The 19769-nt window shown below is 37.8% G+C and overlaps 1 protein-coding gene across 6 annotated transcripts in view; it reads right to left on the minus strand.

The window, feature by feature from the left end:
• The window catches only part of Ecpas (Ecm29 proteasome adaptor and scaffold), a 105786-nt gene that overhangs the window by 35156 nt on the left and 50861 nt on the right, over positions 1 to 19769 (minus strand). For all 6 annotated transcript variants that reach the window (XM_048338998.1, XM_048338989.1, XM_048338982.1 and 3 more), the window contains 13 exons: positions 18775 to 18860; positions 17994 to 18072; positions 15743 to 15792; positions 14644 to 14710; positions 14431 to 14553; positions 11698 to 11801; positions 9494 to 9617; positions 7242 to 7322; positions 5694 to 5919; positions 5109 to 5200; positions 3879 to 4013; positions 2537 to 2699; positions 1565 to 1737 (listed from right to left, as the gene is read on the minus strand). In XM_048338998.1, coding sequence (XP_048194955.1) covers positions 1565 to 1737; positions 2537 to 2699; positions 3879 to 4013; positions 5109 to 5200; positions 5694 to 5919; positions 7242 to 7322; positions 9494 to 9617; positions 11698 to 11801; positions 14431 to 14553; positions 14644 to 14710; positions 15743 to 15792; positions 17994 to 18072; positions 18775 to 18860 — 1503 coding nt within the window. The remainder of the gene's footprint in view (positions 1 to 1564; positions 1738 to 2536; positions 2700 to 3878; positions 4014 to 5108; positions 5201 to 5693; positions 5920 to 7241; positions 7323 to 9493; positions 9618 to 11697; positions 11802 to 14430; positions 14554 to 14643; positions 14711 to 15742; positions 15793 to 17993; positions 18073 to 18774; positions 18861 to 19769) is intronic.

Genomic DNA, 19769 nt, shown 5'->3' on the forward strand with positions numbered 1-19769 from the left:
AAACCTCAGGACTGGCAAAAAAACAAAACAAACAAAGGTTGACAATGATTGGTTAATAACAGCTAATAAAAACTTCACTATTTGATCATTTCAAAAAGTCTTTAATAGCTAGTCCAAGAACAACCTTATCCTGGTTTTCTAAACTTTCAGTAAACTGATTTTTCTGCTCATTAAATCATCCTATTCCTCAATATAAAGATGTTTTGATTACCAAGAATCTTTTAAGCTCTCTAAAAATCACTTATCTAAACCTAAAAAAAAAAAAAAAAAAAAACCTGCAAACATCCTTTTCCTCAGATTATTCACATTGCTTGCTAATGCCCAAAGTTCTTAAAACCAAATTGGCTTTAAAAGGTTAAGGTTTAGAGTTGCTGTTAAAAAAAAATGTTTTACAGGGCTGGGAATGTGGCCTAGTGGCAAGAGTGCTTGCCTCCTAACACATGAAGCTCTCGGTTCGATTCCCCAGCACCACATATATGGAAAACAGCCAGAAGTGGCATTGTGGCTCAAGTGGTAGAGCGCTAGCCTTGAGCAGGAAGAAGCCAGGGACAGTGCTCAGGCCCTGAGTCCAAGGCCCAGGACTGGCCGAAAAAAAAAAAAAAATGTTTTACAAAAAAAATCACAAAATTATTTAGCTACTTATGACCCAATGTTTGCATGATGAAAGATTTCCTGGTGAATTTAGTAGCTTACTTAAATCTTAACAGTCAAGAGCTTAATTGGGGGCTGGGAATATGGCCTAGTGGCAAGAGTGCTTGCCTCGTATACATGAAGCCCTGGGTTCGATTACCCAGTACCATATATATATATATAGAAAACGGCCAGAAGTGGTGCTGTGGTTCAAGTGGTAGAATGCTAGCCTTGAGCAAAGAGAAGCCAGGGACAGTGCTCAGGCCCTGAGTCCAAGACCCAGGACTGGCAAAAAAAAAAGTGGGGGGGGGGGGGGGAACGGGAGGGAAGGGGCTGGAAATATGGCCTAGTGGCAAGAGTGCATGCCTTGTATACATGAAGCCCTGGGTTCAATTCCACCGCACCACATATATAGAAAACGGCCAGAAGTGGTGCTGTGGCTTAAGTGTCAGAGTGCTAGCCTTGAGCAAAAGGAAGCAAGGGACAGTACTCAGGCCCCGAGTTCAAGGCCCAGGACTGGCAAAAAAACAAACCAACAAACAAGAGCTTAATTGGAGTAATTTGACCAACAGATGCATAGAGCAGTACAGTTTACAAAAATCATTTATAAAGGATCTTGATAATAAAGACTATGTAATGATGATATTCACTTTTTGTGTGTCAGGCTATTTTATATTTTAAATTGTATGTCAGTATACAGAAGGATTTTAATTCCACAATCAGCTCATGGGAATAAAATACATGTAAATGATTAAAAAAAATCATCTATAAATCAAAAGCAAACACCTGGATGATATTATCATTTTTTTATACATTAGTAACTTTTTCTTCCAGCTACAATTCCATATATCCTCATTATAATCTGATTTTGTACATTTTCAAATCTATAAGTAAAAAGAATTTCAGAAGGAAACGAAGAAGTAAAGAGACTTGCCTTGTTTGTTTCTTTACTAGAAGGAATTCTATTTAGTAAGCTTTCAACAAGATGCAGCTTGGTGAAGCCAGGCCCCTCACTCTGGATTGGGAGTGGACCATTTCTCCCAATTTCACCCAGGGCCGTACAGGCAGCAATCGCCAAAAGTGGTGATGTACTGTCCAAAAACGAACCTGTAAGCATAATTAGATAAACAGAAAAATATACTATTTACCTTTGTGATCCCTAGCAATTAGCAAGGTATTACAATCGTTTTAATTTTATTAAACACAACAAAATAAAATCAAAGTCTGTATTATCTTTTAGTTGGCCAGTGGTTAACATTTATTCAGTAACAAGACACTATGGCCAAACTGCAACACAGTAACTACCTGTCATACTGAAATACAGGGTAAATATACAATAAAATACTTTCACTTTTACTAAAAAAAAAAAAAGTAAAAAAGTGAATTTACTTAACAGTGAGTTAAGTTTTGGTAGAAAATCTTGTCCCTTTAAACTATAATAGTGATGCCAGGAGCTAGTACATCATGCCTGTAATCCTAGCTAGGGCGGAGGGGCGGGGGGGGGGGGGCATCCCAGGGAGGAAAGTCCATGAAACTCTTATCTCCAATTAACCACCAGAAAACCAGAAGTGGTGCTGTGACTCAACGTGGTAGAGCGCTAGCCCTGAGCTGTAGAGCGGAGGGATAGTACCCAGACCCAGAGTTCAAGCCCCATAACCCACCAAAAAAAAAAAAAAAAGGAAGAAAGAAAAAGATAAAATAGTGAGACTAGTGTCATGGCATATGCCTGTAATCCCTGTAATGAGGAAGCTAGGACAGGAGGATCTGGAGTTCAAGAGCAGCAAAGGCTATATATATAGTGTGAGTCTAGAGGGAGGGAGGACACTATAAGAAGAAATTAAAATATGTTAAAAGTTAACAGAATTAAAAAAAACCACAACAGCCAAGTCAGAGCAGGCATAATGACCTATGGTTTCTGTGGCAGTCTGAATGAGCTCCTCTTGGTCAGGCAGGAAATTTGCATCAGTCTCCAGGTCTTGCTGCTCGGCCATTCTCATTTTCTTTTTAGCCAGGTATCTTCCCACTGTGAATCCCAACGCAAGTAAAGATCCATGCTGTATCTCGGGGCTCTGAATGTGACAACACAATAGCATATGTCTATCTCTTTCTCACACATGAAAGAATACACTGAAGTAACTGTGTTATTAAGAGAATGTCTCCAATAAGGCAGAAGGCTAACAAAATAAGCTGGTCATTATGGGGTTCACTAGATGCCAATGAATCAAACTTGAATTTCTAACAAAGAGAAGGCTGAGAAATTAGGCTCAGTCTTGATTTACTTCAAGATTTAGATTCTATAGCCAGGCGTTGATGGCTCACACCTGGAATCCTAGCTACTTGGGAGGTAGAGATTAGGAGGATCAAAGTTTGACCCTGGAAAAATGTCCAGGAGATCCCATTTCAACCAATAGTTAGGGGTGGTAGCCTGTACCTGTCATCCCAGCTATGCAGGAGGCTGAGATCAGAAAGGGCATGGTTCCAGGCTAGTCTGCACAAAAAAAGTTCACAAGATTCAATCTCAACAGGAGGGTGTGGTGGTATGCACCTGTCCTCAGCTACAATAAGAAGCATATACAGGAAAACCACAGTTCACACTAGCTCTGGCAAAAAGGGAGACCCTATGTCAAAAATAACCAGAACAAAAAGGGCTAGAAGTGTGGCTTCATCAATAGAGTGCCGGCCAAGCAAGCACAAGGCACTGCGTTCAAACCCCAATACCCATCCGAACAACAAAACACTGCTACTCTAAGCTCACACAGATTTCAACTGGTACACTGACTCTCTTAAAATGCTCCTATAAACTCAGGCTTTCTTCTGGCTTCTACCACTTGTGTAGCTAGAAAACAGCATACTGTTCTAGCACATTTTCTTCCTACTGCCAGCAAAATACAATGAGCAGGTTCTATTTCTAATTTCTAAAACCTCCAAACACAAGGAAGACAAACGATTTGAAAGCAGTTTATTTCCTGTTTTGAAAAGCATGGTGGTAAGTGGCAGTAGACATGAAAAAAAAGAAGCTAAGACTTCTAAAGACCAGGTAGCAATAGCAAATCTCATGTATGTACCCACCACCATTATAAACAGCACCTAAATCAGTGTGAATCAACATATTATCTACCTACTTTATAATTATAAAAGCAAGGAAATTCTAAGTTCATCTTATAGATGGGAAAACAAAAACTAGAATCAGGTTAAATACTTTTATAAAACCTTGCTACATCCTAAAAAAAAAAGAACTGGTAACATACATGATTGTCTTTTGTAGTCTTTATAAGTTGTTCTATCAGTGACTTCAACTCATTTCCTGACACCGTTGATACAACCACAGAATAAAACAACGCTGCCAATTCACGCATTTCTTCTTTACTGCTATTCATCAGACTCTAAGCAGGGCAGAAAACAAATAGATGCATGACCTATAATCATTTTCCTCATAAAAATATCTAACATTTAAAATTACAAAAACAAATGGTACATTTTGATGTTCAATCTATTGATAATAAATAAATAAAATATTCTAAAGCAAAATAATAGCTGAATCAGCCAGGTGCTGGTGGCTCCTGCCTGTAATACTAGCCACTCAGGAGGCTGAGATCTGAGGATTGCAGCTCAAAGTCAGCCCATACAGGAAAGTCTGTGACTCTTATCTCCAATTGACCACCAGAACACCAGAAGAGGTGCTGTAATTCAAAGTGACAGAGCACTAGCCTTGAGCAAAAGAACTCAGGGATAGTGTCGAGCTTCACAACTGGAAAAAAAAAAAAAAAAAAGCTGAATCATATAACAAAATCTACCATTGTGTAACAGAAAGTGAAAAATTTTAATGCCGCATTTCCTATGTATATGCATAAAGAAGAAAACTCTGTAAGCTTATCCTACAAAAAAAAAGGTGAGGACAGAACACTAGAGAGATTTAGATAGCTAGAAAACATTTATAGAAAGAATATTTTGTTTTTTTACCTGTACAAATCTATTGCTTATTTAAAATAAAAACACTGAGCCGGGCACTGGTAGCTCATGCCTATAATCCCAGCAGCAACTCAGGAAGCTGAGATCTAAGGTTCATGGTTCAAAGCTGGCCAAGCAGAAAAGTCCCCATAAGAGTCTTATCTCCAATTTACCACTCAAAAACTGGAAGTGGTACTGTGGCTTAAGTGGTAAAGAGCTAGCCTTGAGCACAGAGAGGCTCAGGGACAACACCCAGGCTCTGAGTTCAAGGCCCACAACCAACAACAACATCAAAAAAACAACAACACTGAATCAGAAAATGAATTGTTTTTACATGTAAAATATCAAATTCATCTCACCAAGATAAGTCAATGAGATATATTAACCTACATGTTTTCCTATCTATTTACAGAGAATTTTCAAAATGACTTAAAGACAAAAAAGATCAACGTGACAATGGCAAGAAGAAATCATACAGAACAAGTCTGAAATACCCAGATTCAAAAAGAAATACACCTGTAAGAACATACCTTTATCCATTCTGTTTTGTCTACAAATTTGGCAGCTAGTTTTTCCGGATATACTGACACAGCTTCCAGTAGACAATACATGACAGGCAAACCTAAGTAAGAATTCAGAACCATTATCAGCCCCAATAAAAAGAATAAATAAGCAAGAATCATCAAATTCTCCTAAAGTATGTGAAGCTACTGCTTAAGCACTAACTCCTTCAGTTCTACAAAAACAAATGATAAATACTGGGTGTTATTTAATACAACTTTGTAGTTATTTATCAAAACAAGGTCCTGCTCTTCGTATCTATAAACATGTGACCCAACAAATGTTTACCTGCTGTTAACTTATCTTACTATTAAGGGACTCAAGGTAAGGCTTGGTAGCACACCTCTATAATTACAGTACTCATGAGGCTGGGGCAGGAGGATCATGAGTTCAAGGCCAGTCTATTAGTGAGTTCTAGGCCAGCCTGGGCTACTGGGTGAGACTCTGTCACAATTTTTTTTTAAATAATAAAACGACAGAGAGTCAAATAAATTTAGAAATTAAATTGATGCTTCAGTGTTTCAGTATCTTTTCTTAGCATCATAATGTCTTACCTCCAACACCTGCTAACAGCTGCTGTAGCAGGCCAATGTAGATCTGAACAGGATTGGTTTCTCCACTCTTATTAGAAGATGATGAAGGTGTCACCTGGCTGCTTGACATTAAAGTTCGTATATAGCGACCAATGGCTGGAGCATGATCTTGCATATCAGCCAAACTCTGAGAGGTGGGGACCACTCCTGCACTATGAGCCAAGCACATGCGCAAGTATAGAACTATCTAAAAGCATAATGAAGAGAAATAGAAGGTAAGCTCCTCAAAACGTCAGTATGGGAAAGTAGTCTTCAAGTTTTCCAATTCTAAGCCAGCCTAGCAGAAAAAGTCCATGAGACTCTTATCTCCAATTAACCACCAAAAAGCCAGAAGTAGAGCTTGGGCTCTAGTGATAGAGTAGCAGACTTGATCTAAAACCCAAGGAGTTCAAGCCCCCATACTGGCAGAGAGAGAGATGAGAGAGGAAAGAGAGAGGGAAAAGAGGGGGAGAGGGGGGAGGGGGGAGGGGGAGGGAGGGAGGGAGGGGGGAGGGGGGAGAGAGAGGAGGGGGGAGGGGGAAGGGAGGGAGGGAGGAGGGAGGGGGAGGGGGAGGGGGGAGGGGGGAGGGAGGGAGGGAGGGAGGGGGGAGAGGGGGAGAGAGAGAGGAGGGGGGAGGGGGAAGGGAGGGAGGGAGGGAGGGAGGGAGGGAGGGAGGGAGGGAGGGAGGGAGGGAGGGGAGAGAGAGAGAGAGAGAGAGAGAGAGAGAGAGAGAGAGAGAGAGAGAGAGAGAGAGAGAGAGATTTCCCATTTTGACTTCTCCATCTCCTTCACAAAGTCTTCCCAACTGTCATGGGAACCAGGGAACATGTGTCAGTGTGTTCACTAAATTATCATAATAGAACAAAACAAATTTCCCAAACTCAAAAGTGTTTTCTTAATGAAATTAAAATACAGACACAAACTTTTGGTGCTAGATATTGAACCCAGGGTCTTTCATGTGATAAGCCTACCCCTACCTCTATTGTTACTCAACTGTGAACAAGATAGCTTCATGTACCATTTAATGAGTATAAATCAATAATCTGAAACATGAAATTCCCCCTAATGTGATAAATGTATCCCCTCTAAACTTCAAGCCTAGAAAATGCTAACAAATTCAACAATACATTGGCTTTAATACTCTTAACTTGCTGCAAAGGTTCAACAATACTCACTATACCTGTTAACCACTCTAAAGTGTGTGTGTATGTGTGTTAAAAGCCCAACAATAATTAATGTAAAGCATCTAACTAATTCTTTCACAAGAATCTTGCTAAGATGCAAATGTAGCTCCATGGTATAGCACTTGCTGTTGAGGCCCTGTGTTTCACCCCCAGCACAGGGAGAGAGAAAGGAAGGAAAGAACCTAAGTGAATAATTACCAAATGAACACCCTAGAAAAAAAAATAATGCTACTACATGTAATATGGATGTACCTATAACTCAAAAAGACCACATAAATTCCTTTGGGTGTATTGTTATCATCTAGAGCCTTCACAGAAGCAAACAGCAATATATGAAAGTCCTACCTCTCCAAATGCTGCTGGGTTAAATGGGAGGACAGTGGTCCCAGTCATGTATTTGACTGGAGTTTTCATTCGATGGGAAGCCTAACAAAAACAAACACCAAACAAAATTATTTAAAAACTGGGGCATATATGCCCTTCCTCAACTCAAAAAACTGGATTTCTAGCTACATTATTATCAGTGATTTGCATCTTTCTAGCCAAAACTTTACTACTAATGCCAATGATTGCGTATTTCCCTCAAACTCTAAACGGCAGATATGTTGACTTTTCCCCACACAGATTTTACTGCCTTATTTTAAAAGGACAAATGATTCCAGGCAGCCACCTAGTAACTGGTCACTCCAGGCTACTGAGTGCCAATTATTTTCATTATTAATGGAAGTATCAGGAAAATATGAGCAAAAGACAGTTTCAGAACACAAACGACACTGCTATGGAAAAGAGAATAATGGCTGCTGCTTGCCTATATCCAATGCCCTTATGGTGCCTACCTAGCCAAAAGCTAGAATCACCAACAGGATACAGGCAGTAAAGGATGTCCCACCAGTAAAAGAAAATTGTGGGGCAGTAAGGGATGATTAATGCCAATACTCTTCACTCAGCAGAAAATACTGTGCAAAGCAGATGCAATCATCATGACTGAAAACCTCTGAACCCACTCCCTAAAGCATCCTTAAACTTATGGTACCCAAAATAATGTCCCTAAAAGTAATAAGAAGGGGCTTGGATGTAGCTCAGTGGTAGAGCACTCACCTAGCAAACACAAGACCTGGACTTGAACTCCCACACAATACAAAATAAATAAGTAATAAAAGCTAAAACAGAAACGAAAAGACCTATTTTTTCCCCTCTTTCCTAGAATTTGTTTTGGTAGGTACCATTTTAGATGTCCAGAAGAATTACATTACACCTTTGGGTTCCTCCCCTAAGTATATCCTTCTTTAGTCTGATTCTGTGTAAATGCACAAAGCCCTGTATAAGTTATCATGTCCAGTTAAGTTTTAGATCTAGCTTCCACATTTGCCTCTCTGAGCTTGGCTTATCTCACTTAACATGACTTGTTCTAAGTCCATTCATTTCCCTGCAAATGACATATTATTCTCTCTAAAGGATGAGTAAAATTCCATTGTGCACAGATACCACACATTTTCTATCCACTCATCTATTGTAGGGCATCTGGGCTATTTCCATAACTTGGCTATTGTGAACAGGGCAGCAATGAATGTGTGGGTATCTTTACCATATTCTGACTTGTAATATTCTGGGTAGATGCCCAAGAGAGGTATGGCTGGACTGTAGGGAAGATCTATGTTTGGTTTTTTTTTATCTCCAAACTGCCATCCAGAGTGGTTATACTAGTTTACCTCCCACCAACTGTACAATAGGGTTCCTTTCCCCCCAAATCTGTTATTGGTTATTGTTATTTGTTATTGTTGGAAATCTCAATGTTGGTCAACCTAACTGAGTTGAGATGGAATCCCAATGTTATTTTGATTTGTATTTCCTTTATGGCCAGGGATGTTGAGCATTTCCTTTTGTGTTCATTTTGGGGCAGGGAGGGGGGCTAATTTCTTAACCTCCTTGTATATTCTGGATATTAGGCCTTTGTTCTATGTATTGTTGGTAAAGATCTTCCAATTTATTGGCTGTCTTTCTAGTTTAATAACTATATCCTTTGCAGTGCAGAAACTTAGTTTGATATCACATTTGTCAAGTTTCTCTCCTATTTGCTGTGACTCTGGGACTGTTTTTGTTTTGTTTTGGGTTTAAGAAAAAAAAAAAGGTTCTTGCCTATGCCCGCAAGTTCTAAGGCTTCTCCCACTCCATCTTGCAGTAGTTGCAAAATTTCAAGTCTGATATTGAGGTCTTTGAGCCACTTTGAGTTAATACTGGTATAAGGTGACAGAGACCCAATTTTAGTTTTCTACATATGGACATCCAGTTGTCCCAACACCAATTATTGAAGAGACTATCTCAAAGGACATATTTTAAGGATATCACACTAAGGGGAAAGTATTTTAAACAACCAAAATATCAATGAGCATGAAAGGAATTATAAGTCATTGAGATTTATGTGAAACAAATTACATTTAAGAATTGTATTTTTCTCCTCATTATGTAATTCCCTATTACTGTAAATATTAATGTGGCTATTATTATTCAACATTTAGTGATAACATTTTTAACGTTATACATGTTTACTTTTAACTTCATCATCCATTATATAATTTGTCTCAAGTTAACACCCATACCTTCTCTTGGATATAATGTACCATTTCTGGAAAAGAAGGCATTTGTTTAGAAGCATTTTCTTTTGAGTTTCTCCCAGGAAGACACCTTAATACTCGCTGTGCCTCTCCATGAACTTCTTCTCGACTTTCAAAAAGAATGAAAAATAAACTTAATCAATTAGAGAATGGTCACTTAGCAAATGAAAAAAAAATGCATGTTACTTAGAAACTACAGCTCTGAGAAAATGTCTTAAAAATATATTTTTATCTACCTAAGCAAAGAGTCAATGAAATGCAGTATAAAAAATTACTTTCTTTTTTTTGGAAATTCAATGAGATTGAAGTCATCTGCCTTGTACTTTATAGTCTTAAAGGAAAAGCAAGATAAGATACTGCAATTCATTATATAAGCAGCTATATGTGTGCTTTACCCCTATAAAAGTAAAGTCATAGTTGGGCACCAGTGGCTCATGCCTGCAATTCTAGCTACTCAGGAGGCTGAGATCTGAGGATAATAGTTTGAAGCTTGCCCAAGGCAGGAAAATCTGTGAGACTCTTATCTCCGTTTAACCACAAAAAAAGAAGTGGAAGGCTGGGAATATGGCCTAGTGGCAAGAGTGCTTGCCTCCTATACATGAAGCTCTGGGTTCGATTCCTCAGCACCACATACATAGAAAAGGCCAGAAGTGGCACTGTGGCTCAAGTGGCAGAGTGCTAGCCTTGAGCAAAAAGAAGCCAGAGACAATGCTCAGGCCCTGAGTTCAAGCCCCAGGACTGGCAAAAAAAAAAAAAGTGGAGCTGTGGCTCAAGTGGTAGAGTGCTACCTTGAACAAAGCCATTTCAGCAAGTGTAAATGTGAATAAATGAGGAGACCAGATGAGTCCAGATAAGAAATCAAAAGTCAAGACCTGGGGCTGGGGATATGGCCTAGTGGCAAGAGTGCCTGCCTCATATACATGAGGCCCTGGGTTCGATTCCCCAGCACCACATATACAGAAAATGGCCAGAAGTGGCGCTGTGGCTCAAGTGGCAGAGTGCTAGCCTTGAGCAAAAAGAAGCCAGGGACAGTCCTCAGGCCCAGAGTCCAAGCCCCAGGACTGGCCCAAAAAAAAAAAAATAAAAATAGTCAAGACCTGGCAATTCTGGGCAGGGAGCATAGCTTGAGTGACAGAGTACCTGGCTTAGCTAGTGCAAAAGTCTGAATTCAAAACCCACCACCCAGGGGCTGGGGATATAGCCTAGTGGCAAGAGTGCCTGCCTCGGATACACGAGGCCCTAGGTTCGATTCCCCAGCACCACATATACAGAAAACGGCCAGAAGCGGCGCTATGGCTCAAGTGGCAGAGTGCTAGCCTTGAGCGGGAAGAAGCCAGGGACAGTGCTCAGGCCCTGAGTCCAAGGCCCAGGACTGGCCAAAAAAAAAAAAAAAAACCCACCACCCAAAAGACCTGGCAATACCCATGATATTCAGTTGATATTTAAACTACTGACCAAAAAAGAAAATCAGAGCAAAATAACGATGTATAATTTTATCTAAACCTTTCATTAGCATAAATGAAATGTCAAAATGAGAATCTCACTTTAAAGATACAAAAATCCTATACCTTAAGTGCAATAATGATTTAGTTTTATACCTACATTATAGTGCTTCACAGAATTTTAAACTGCCATTAATAAAGACACCTAACACATTTAATGAGTTGTTTTAATATACCCCATTATATTTGCATACTGCTTTTAAAGTCATGTCAATTTCAGAAACATTTAAATGATTTTAAAAATGAATTATACAATCTACAAATGTATTAATTCATCTAAAATTCAATATATATACTTCATTGAAAAATCTTAGTATATTAAAATTAAAATTATATTCTATGAGGAAAATATTAAAATATGCATATAAATAACCAATGACATTTGCTTTTATATAGGGACCATTTTTAGATATATTATATATACAATTATGCAATTGGTTTTCTTTACATGTGATTCTTTCATAAGCATTTCTCTTATAAATGCTATACTATAGATATACACGCAATCACTACACACAATTCAACCTATAGTTACAAATATAAAGGTGCATGATTAGACATCATATCAAGGGCCACACTTTTATCTACTTATAAATTGCTTCTCAGTTTCACAGACCCGATTTTGCAAACAACATATACTTGATAATTTTCAAATGAAGAACTCAAATTCTAAAATGTGAAACTTACGGATCTCCTGCAGCCAGTAGGAGTAAATATCTGGAAGGTACATGATCTGAGGGAAACACCGTGCTGGCAAATTTCACAGCCACTTGTCGAACTTGAACTTCAGGCTATCAGATACAGACACACACAGATATCCACCCCAAAAAAAAAAAAAAATTTCAACAAGCAGTAACTCAGCACAGTCATGATAAGTCATTCTAACTGCAAACTACTCGAAATTTAAGTGGACAGGCTAATAAATAAGTGCCTAAATAAAGCCAAGACTTATTATTTGTTCAATATCTCTTTTTGGCAGGGGAGGGTGCTGGTGAATCAAACAAAAGGCCTGACACAAGCACTCTACCCTGTTCAAGACCTTAAATTACAAGTAAGTTTTTGAGTCAGTGCATTACTTAAAATGTACTTTTGTGCATATGTTTAATAAGATACTCCCAAGTAAAGCAAGAAAGATTTACAAAGACCTTAACTACAGAATCTGTGCGTGTATATCTTCAGCACAAGCTTTGAGACTAAGGTCTCTGGTGACAGTTTTTTTACCACTATCTCTGCCTGCTCAGGTCTCAAATTCTTCAGCCATACCAAGTGAATTTACGTGATTTGCAAGGAATAGAATCAGAGCTCACTTGGAATGCCTACAAATTTGAAGCAAAAATCACTTCCAGCATTCTCAGAATGATCAAAAGTCAACAATGACTACATAAATATATTCACTTACATTAGACCAATAATTTAGGAATACGAAGTTCAATAGGCTTTAGGATTAATTGAGCCTGAAGGCTTACTCTCATGTACCTTCCCTTCTCTAGAGCTCATTCCTCTAAACACACACACACACACACACACACACACGAACAACAGGTAAAATATTAAGAAATATATATTGTCCCACTCATTCTAGCATACTTGCTACATACTGTTCTTCAGGCTACATTAAGGAACTAGTTTAAATTATACTATTTAGCCTAAAATTCAGTTGCTTCAAATACAGTTTGAAATAAAATTAGCTTTGCATTGTATACAATACTGCAACATGATTTCATCTGCAAGAGTAGAATCAGTATCTACAAGAATTATACAAAAGATATACAACATTTACTTACAAAGTGACCTAGGCAAGTTTTCCTGGATTCTAATAAGCTATCAGACAAGCCTAACAATCCTTGCTACCATGTGAACTAGACACTAGGAGCCCTTGCCAATGGAGCTGTCTAGATGGTAAGCTTTCTGAGTGAACATAACAGCACAATTTAATCCTAACCTATTTTAATAGAAACCAGATACCTTTCTGAGCCTCTAAAAGTTCAATGTAACTGGATTAAATCACCTCAGCCTAATTTTGGTATACATAATTTATATTAATTTCACCCAATTTACTGGCATCATTACCTTTCCCAATTTCCTAATTTCCCAATTTCAGGACCAAGAACTAAAGCAAAATTTAATAAATAATTTCATACTGCACACTGCAATAGGTGTGTGTGCGTGTGTGTGTGTGTGTTTGTCTGTGTGTGTGTGTTCAGGCATTCCAAATTCTCCTGCATACTCTCATTAAATCCAATATAAAGGGCAAGAAGAAAGAAGAACATGTATGATGATACTACATGTTTGTTCATACAGACTCACTCACTTTGACACATGCAATCTGTCATTGTTTCCTTCTGCCTTTCTGTAACAACATTACCTAGGAACTCTACTCCAGTGGGCTGTAGTAATCACCTACTATTAAGAAAGCACATTTCCAATGTGGAAAGTATGACATTGAGAATAGTTCTTCCACAGGAAGTAGCATCACTGTGGAGAGTATAACTCATTCCCTAAAGTCTAATTCCCATCATGAAGAATAGTAGAACATATGTCACAAAAATTAAACTAATAAAGAGAAAAGTAATTCCAATTTTGTTCTTAGAAATCTAATAAATACTCTTTAAGAGTATAGTTTAGTAGTAGAGCACTTGGCTAGTATAAGGTCCAGGGTCTAATCCCCAGCATTGCTAAGGAAAAAAGAAATATTACAACCCAGGAAGGACAAGAAGACATTGTGTTAGGTCAAACATGCCAAGGACAGAAAACAAATTCCACATGATTTCACTCAGATGTAAAATCTAAAAAAAATTGATCTCATAGAAATTGGGAGTAGAATAGTAGTTACCAGCATCTTTGGGAAAGTAAGAAATAGGAAAAGAGGGGGAAAGGTTGACTTACAGATAACGAGAGATAAAGAAATTTTGCTATTCTAGTACATCACAGGTAACTGCAGATCATAATATCCTGTATTTTTCAAAAACCCTAGAATTTTCAACTTTACACCAGAAAGAAATGATGTTCGTGGATATGTGTGCCTTGAATTTGAATAGTATACAATGTAAAATGTACCAAAACATTATCATGTTTGGTATGATCATATAATAAATGTGTATAAGTAGTACGTGTCTATAAAATGTAAGCTGGGCACTGGTGGCTCACACCTATAATCTTAGCTACAATGGAAGCTAGTATCTGAGGATCACAGCTCAAAGCCAGCCTAGGGCAAGGAAGTCTGTGAGATTCTAATCTCCAATTAACCAAAAAGCCAGAAATGGAGCAGTGGATCAAGTGGCAGAGTTCTAGCTTTGAGGGATAAAGTTCAAGGACAGCACCCAGGCCCTGAGTTCAAACCCCAAGACCAACACCAAAATAGTAACAATAATAATAATTCAGTGTATTTATACTAGCCACTGTCATTCACAGTGGACCTACCTTTATTAAGTATGAAGCCACAAGTGCCTCCATCAAAGTTCTCTGTGCTCCTTCCAAAGTGCTGTAAGCTCCAACCATCATAGACAATGCTTCCTGGATAGCAAGTCGAGTCTCAGGTTCTTCCTAAGAAGAAGATAAAAACAGTGTTTCCCTCCCCTACTAATATCCAGATAAGCCTCAAACAGAGTATAAACTTATCAGCTATTTCCCTACCTTGCACAAGGCTTCAAAAAGCTGCTGCACAAGAGCTATATCCTTAGTAAATAATTGGGGCATTCGACTGTAAGAGAATATGAGAGGATCATTACTATCATAAATTTCCATGAGATGAAAAAGGGAGAAAATGAAACTACACACACTGAGCTCACATTTTCATCTCCCTGAACACAATGTCAGCATCATCGGATTACTTCCCTCAAGAGCTGAATATTTTTTAAAGCAAAATATTTAATTCTTCAACTATGTAATCCAACTAATCCTAATTAATACATGCATTTTCTTTTTCAGATAATCCTTTTATAATATCCCATGCTTTCAGTTAACACCTCTGATTTTAACATGAAGAAAGGAGGTAAGACCAAACTGCATTTTAAACTAAAAGCCATCATGGTAAAGGGCTTTGCTACTTCACGCCAACAGACAAGGGACAAGGTTTGCCGACAACCCTGTGCTTTATAAGTAGACCTGGGGTCACTTTCTTCTGAATCTCAAAGCTCCTTCCCCTGCCCAGTAAAGAGGAGCTAAGACCGAGTCTACACTAACCAATAAAGAACCTGCACTTGGGGCTGTAGAAGCACATGGTGCCCCTGAGGTTACTTCATCTGTTTCCCTGCTTTGAAATACAACAAAGGGAGATGAAACTGAGAGGAATTAGAAAGATGAAGTCATACTGAGAAGTAAATAAATCCATCTTTTGAAATTGGGTCATCCAAATCCAAAAACACTTGTCAGAAAAAAAGAATCACTAAACAAACTTTGATCCCTAGGATTACAAAGTTTACTTGTAAGTAACAAGGACACTTAAGATTAATCAAATGTATCTAGGGTACAAAAATTATTTTCCATTATGACACATTTCAATTCAAAAATCTCAGTTCAGGACTATAGTTAACGTAGTAGTACATCTTCAAATGTACATTAAAATGTAGCACACCTTTTTTTCTTCTACAAATGTTATCGCTAAACAACCTGTGGGTATTACATACATTCCCTTTCAGATCCATAACAATTTTATTTTCCATCTATTACTAAATGCCACATAACATTTCTTATCTGCCAACAAGGTATCTCTCACTAAAAAAGGTTTACTCACCTGGAGAGTTTTCCAACAGCTGAATATGCCATTGACAGTAGTTTAGGGTCCTTGAAATTAAAAGAAAAAAAAAAGAAAAGAAAGAAAAAGACCAGAAAAGAACAACGAAAACAAAACAGACAAAACAAAAAGTACAGTAAACAGTAAAACCTTTTCGCTGCAATTTACATGCATTATCCTACTCCTTGTTAAACCTCACTCTACTTAACCACATGATAATGATATCTGGACAACAAAAATATCCAAATCCAGAATCTATCACACTACTAAAAGGAAAAACAAAACAAAAATTCACATCACTAACTCATTCTACAAGAAAAAGGCTGTGAAAGGTTTCTCTTTGTGGCTGCTATAGTCAGGATATTTTCAACACCATGTCATTCATACTAGGAGATAGCTTAATTATCAGAAAATTTATCACTAGTCTGGTAGCGATCCTTCTTCTCACAGCAAAATTGCAGTAAATAGAAATGTTATTTTCTAAAGCTCTGTACTGTAATAAACAGCTTCATCTCATTTTTCTACCATATCTAATATAGGCCATCAGAATAATCAAATGAATCAGTAAGGTTCCCTCCTAAAGATAAAGACAAAACTTTACTTGGTCTTATGAAAAACAACAGTCTAATTACTAAGAACACAGTAATAAATGGCAGACGAAGTTTATACATTTAATCTAGGATTCAACCTTCTACATATGAACAGCCATTCTCGTTGATTCATTGATTAGGAAGGCAGGCAAATGCCACCTGAATGAAGGTAGGACGATAAGGTTCCTGTGGTTTAACTGCATTCTATTACCTATTTTGAAATGTATAGTTTCTCTCTAAAATCCCCAAAGCATTTTTATTTCTACCAATCACTCATGGCAACTGATTATCTATGCCACACATAAGTGAAAGATAGTCTAAACTTTAAAAAGCAGGCCTGCATTACTCAATAGGATTTAAAATAAATAAATAAATAGGTAAATAAAAACTAAGAGAGCTATGCCCAAAGTACAGCTGCGCAACAAATGGACAACTTTTTATGAGTTATATCTACAAGTAGACCTGGACGGTGCTGAAAAACTTACATGTATTAAGTCATTTATTGTTCACAATAATCCAATGAGGTAGCATTATTATTTTCATTTTTTTGATAAGAAACAAAAGCCCAACTCAACAAACAATAAACCTAAATTTTTTTGGTTTGGTATGGTTTTTGCCAGTCCTGGGGCTTGAGCTCAGGGCCTGAGCACTGTTCCTGGCTTCTTTGTGCTCAAGGCTAGCACTCTACCACTTGAGCCACAGTGCCACTTCCGGCTTTTTCTATTTATGTGGTGCTGAGGAATTGAACCCAGGGCTTCATCTATATGAAGTGAGCACTTTACCACTAGGCCATATTCCTAGCCCCTACATTTAAATTCAATCCTAACTTCAGATGGTAAGATCTTAATCTGACTATATACTACTGAAATACGCATTCAGGTTCAACTGTGACTAAAGAACTTAATGCTGACTAGATTTCTTAAAATCTTACATTTGAAGTATATTCTCCTAAAATTTTGGAGATAGAAAAATACACAACAGGGAAAAAAGATTCAAAAACCTATCATCAGGGGCTGGAAATGTGGCTTAGTGGTAGAGTGCTTTCCTAGCATGCAGGAAGCCCTGGGTTCGATTCCTTAGCACAACATAAACAGAAAAATCCAGAAGTGGCATTGTGGCTCAAGTGGTAGAGTCCTTGCCTTGAACAAAAGGAAGCCAGGGACAGTGCTCAGGCCCTAAGTCCCAAGCCCCAGGACTGGCCAAAACCAAAAAACAAAAACCTATAATCAGAGGAATCCTAATCCTTCTTAGTTCAAGAATCAAAATTTTACTGAATTCATTTTTTTATAAAATCCTCAATTAATAAAATCTCTACCCCCCAAAATTAACAGTTTACCAGTAGAAAGCAAATATAAATAACCTCATTTGGAAACAAATGGATTTTCTCAAATATAATTTTTGTATAGAGGTATAAAGTGGACTTGCTTTAAAATATGTAACTTAAGGAAGTGGTAAGACCCCCCAAGATATATATCAGTTTCAACATCTATTTCTAAAGAAAGAAGTTTAAAGGGGGCAGTAGTTTCTGAAATTTGCACCACCTCAAGTAAAACTGTTAATAATAGCAAACATTAACTACATCAACATTTAGACCAGAAAGATTCATTCAAAGAAATACTTTAAATTATCAAATGTTACAATTTAAAATAAAAATAGCTTACCTCTTTATATTCATTGATTAGCTTCGTTAGGCCATTCAAAAGCATTGGACCTAGTGGTTTAATCTTGATTTCTGGACAGCTTTTCAAAAGAAAAAAAAATACAAGCAAAAAGCAAGATAAGAATTATATTTCAGGGGCTGGGAATATGGTCTAGTGGCAAGGGAGCTTGCCTCATATACATGAAGCCCTGGGTTCAATTCCCCAGTACCACATATATGGAAAACGGCCAGAAGTGGCACTGTGGCTCAAGTGGCAGAGTGCTAACCTTGAGCAAAAGGAAGCCAGGGACAGTGCTCAGGCCCTGAGTCCAAGGCCAAGGACTGGCCAAAAAAAGAATTGTATTTCAAAGCAAGGTAAGATTTATATTTCAGATGATTACTTAGAACTATCTGCAGCAAATGAAATAATCACTCTACTAAAGCCCAAAGATTTTAGTACAAAAATATAATTGCGGGGCTGGGAATATGGCCTAGTGGCAAGAGTGCTTGCCTCGAATACATGAAGCCCTAGGTTCAATACCCCAGCACCACATATATAGAAAATGGCTAGAAGTGGCGCTGTGGCTCAAGTGGCAGAGTGCTAGCCTTGAGCAAAAAGAAGCCAGGGACAGTGCTCAAGCCCTGAGTCCAAGGCCCAGGACTGGCAAAAAATAAATATATATATATATATATTTATATTTATTTATAATTGCTTCTAGATGAGACAGAAAACAATACACCTGAACCATTTGGCCACTCCATCAGTTAAAATTTTTATAATGAAAATTGTTCAGAAAACTTACGTTATACAAATGTGATGTACAAATTGCAGGGATAATGTTCTTAACTTTGAGTTTGTATTTGTACCAAAAAGTCCGTCATATACTATCTGTGTAAAAAGAACAGAAGTCAAGGACAATAATTAGTAAAAATGTCAATTCACTATTCTCAAATAAAAGTCAGGAGTCAATAGACTTTTCACACTACACCTGTTCCTCAAAATTCATGCATTTGTTTCTTACACAGATAGTCATTATTAGAAAGCCAGTTTATAGTGCCTATCAGTAGTGTATTATTTAAATGTACAGGCTAATCTCACAAGTCTGGAAAGTGTGTGAGTCTACCACTAGGGAGCAGTGAAGAGTTCAACTACAGTGGACCACCTCTGCATTCTACACCACAGAAGCAGACAAGATCATTCTGGAACAGTAAATTTTCTCCATTACATGTAGCCATTCAAACCAAATTATATGAGAAGCTTCACAAAAACAATCAAAAAACATTCCAGAAATGTTCAGTTGGTATATAACTGTTCCTCATATTATGTAGATCATGTCTAAAAAGAAACTACCATGTATATGAGTTGCATGAAGCACCCCTCTCAAGTTCCAGTATTAACCATCAATATCAAAGATCCCTAAGCCAGATTTTTACATTTTATGAAAAATATTACTCTTATACTTTAAAAAAATTCTGCAAATTTATTCCTAAAATTATACATTACTCTTATACTGTATTAAAACAAACAGACAAGGGCTGGGAATATGGCCTAGTGGTAGAGTACTTGCCTCGTATACATGAAGCCCTGGGTTCGATTCCTCAGCACCACATATATAGAAAAAAGCCGGAAGTGGTGCTGTGGCTCAAGAGGTAGAGTGGTAGCCTTGAGCAAAAAGAAGCCAGGGACAGTGCTCAGGCCCTGAGTCCACGCCCCAGGACTGGCAACAAAAACAAAACAAATAAAACAAACAGACAAAACCTCTTTACTGTTATTTTTAAAACTACTGTCAGTACCCTG

Source organism: Perognathus longimembris, chromosome 1 (assembly GCF_023159225.1).
Source record: "Perognathus longimembris pacificus isolate PPM17 chromosome 1, ASM2315922v1, whole genome shotgun sequence".
Taxonomy (NCBI): domain Eukaryota; kingdom Metazoa; phylum Chordata; class Mammalia; order Rodentia; family Heteromyidae; genus Perognathus; species Perognathus longimembris.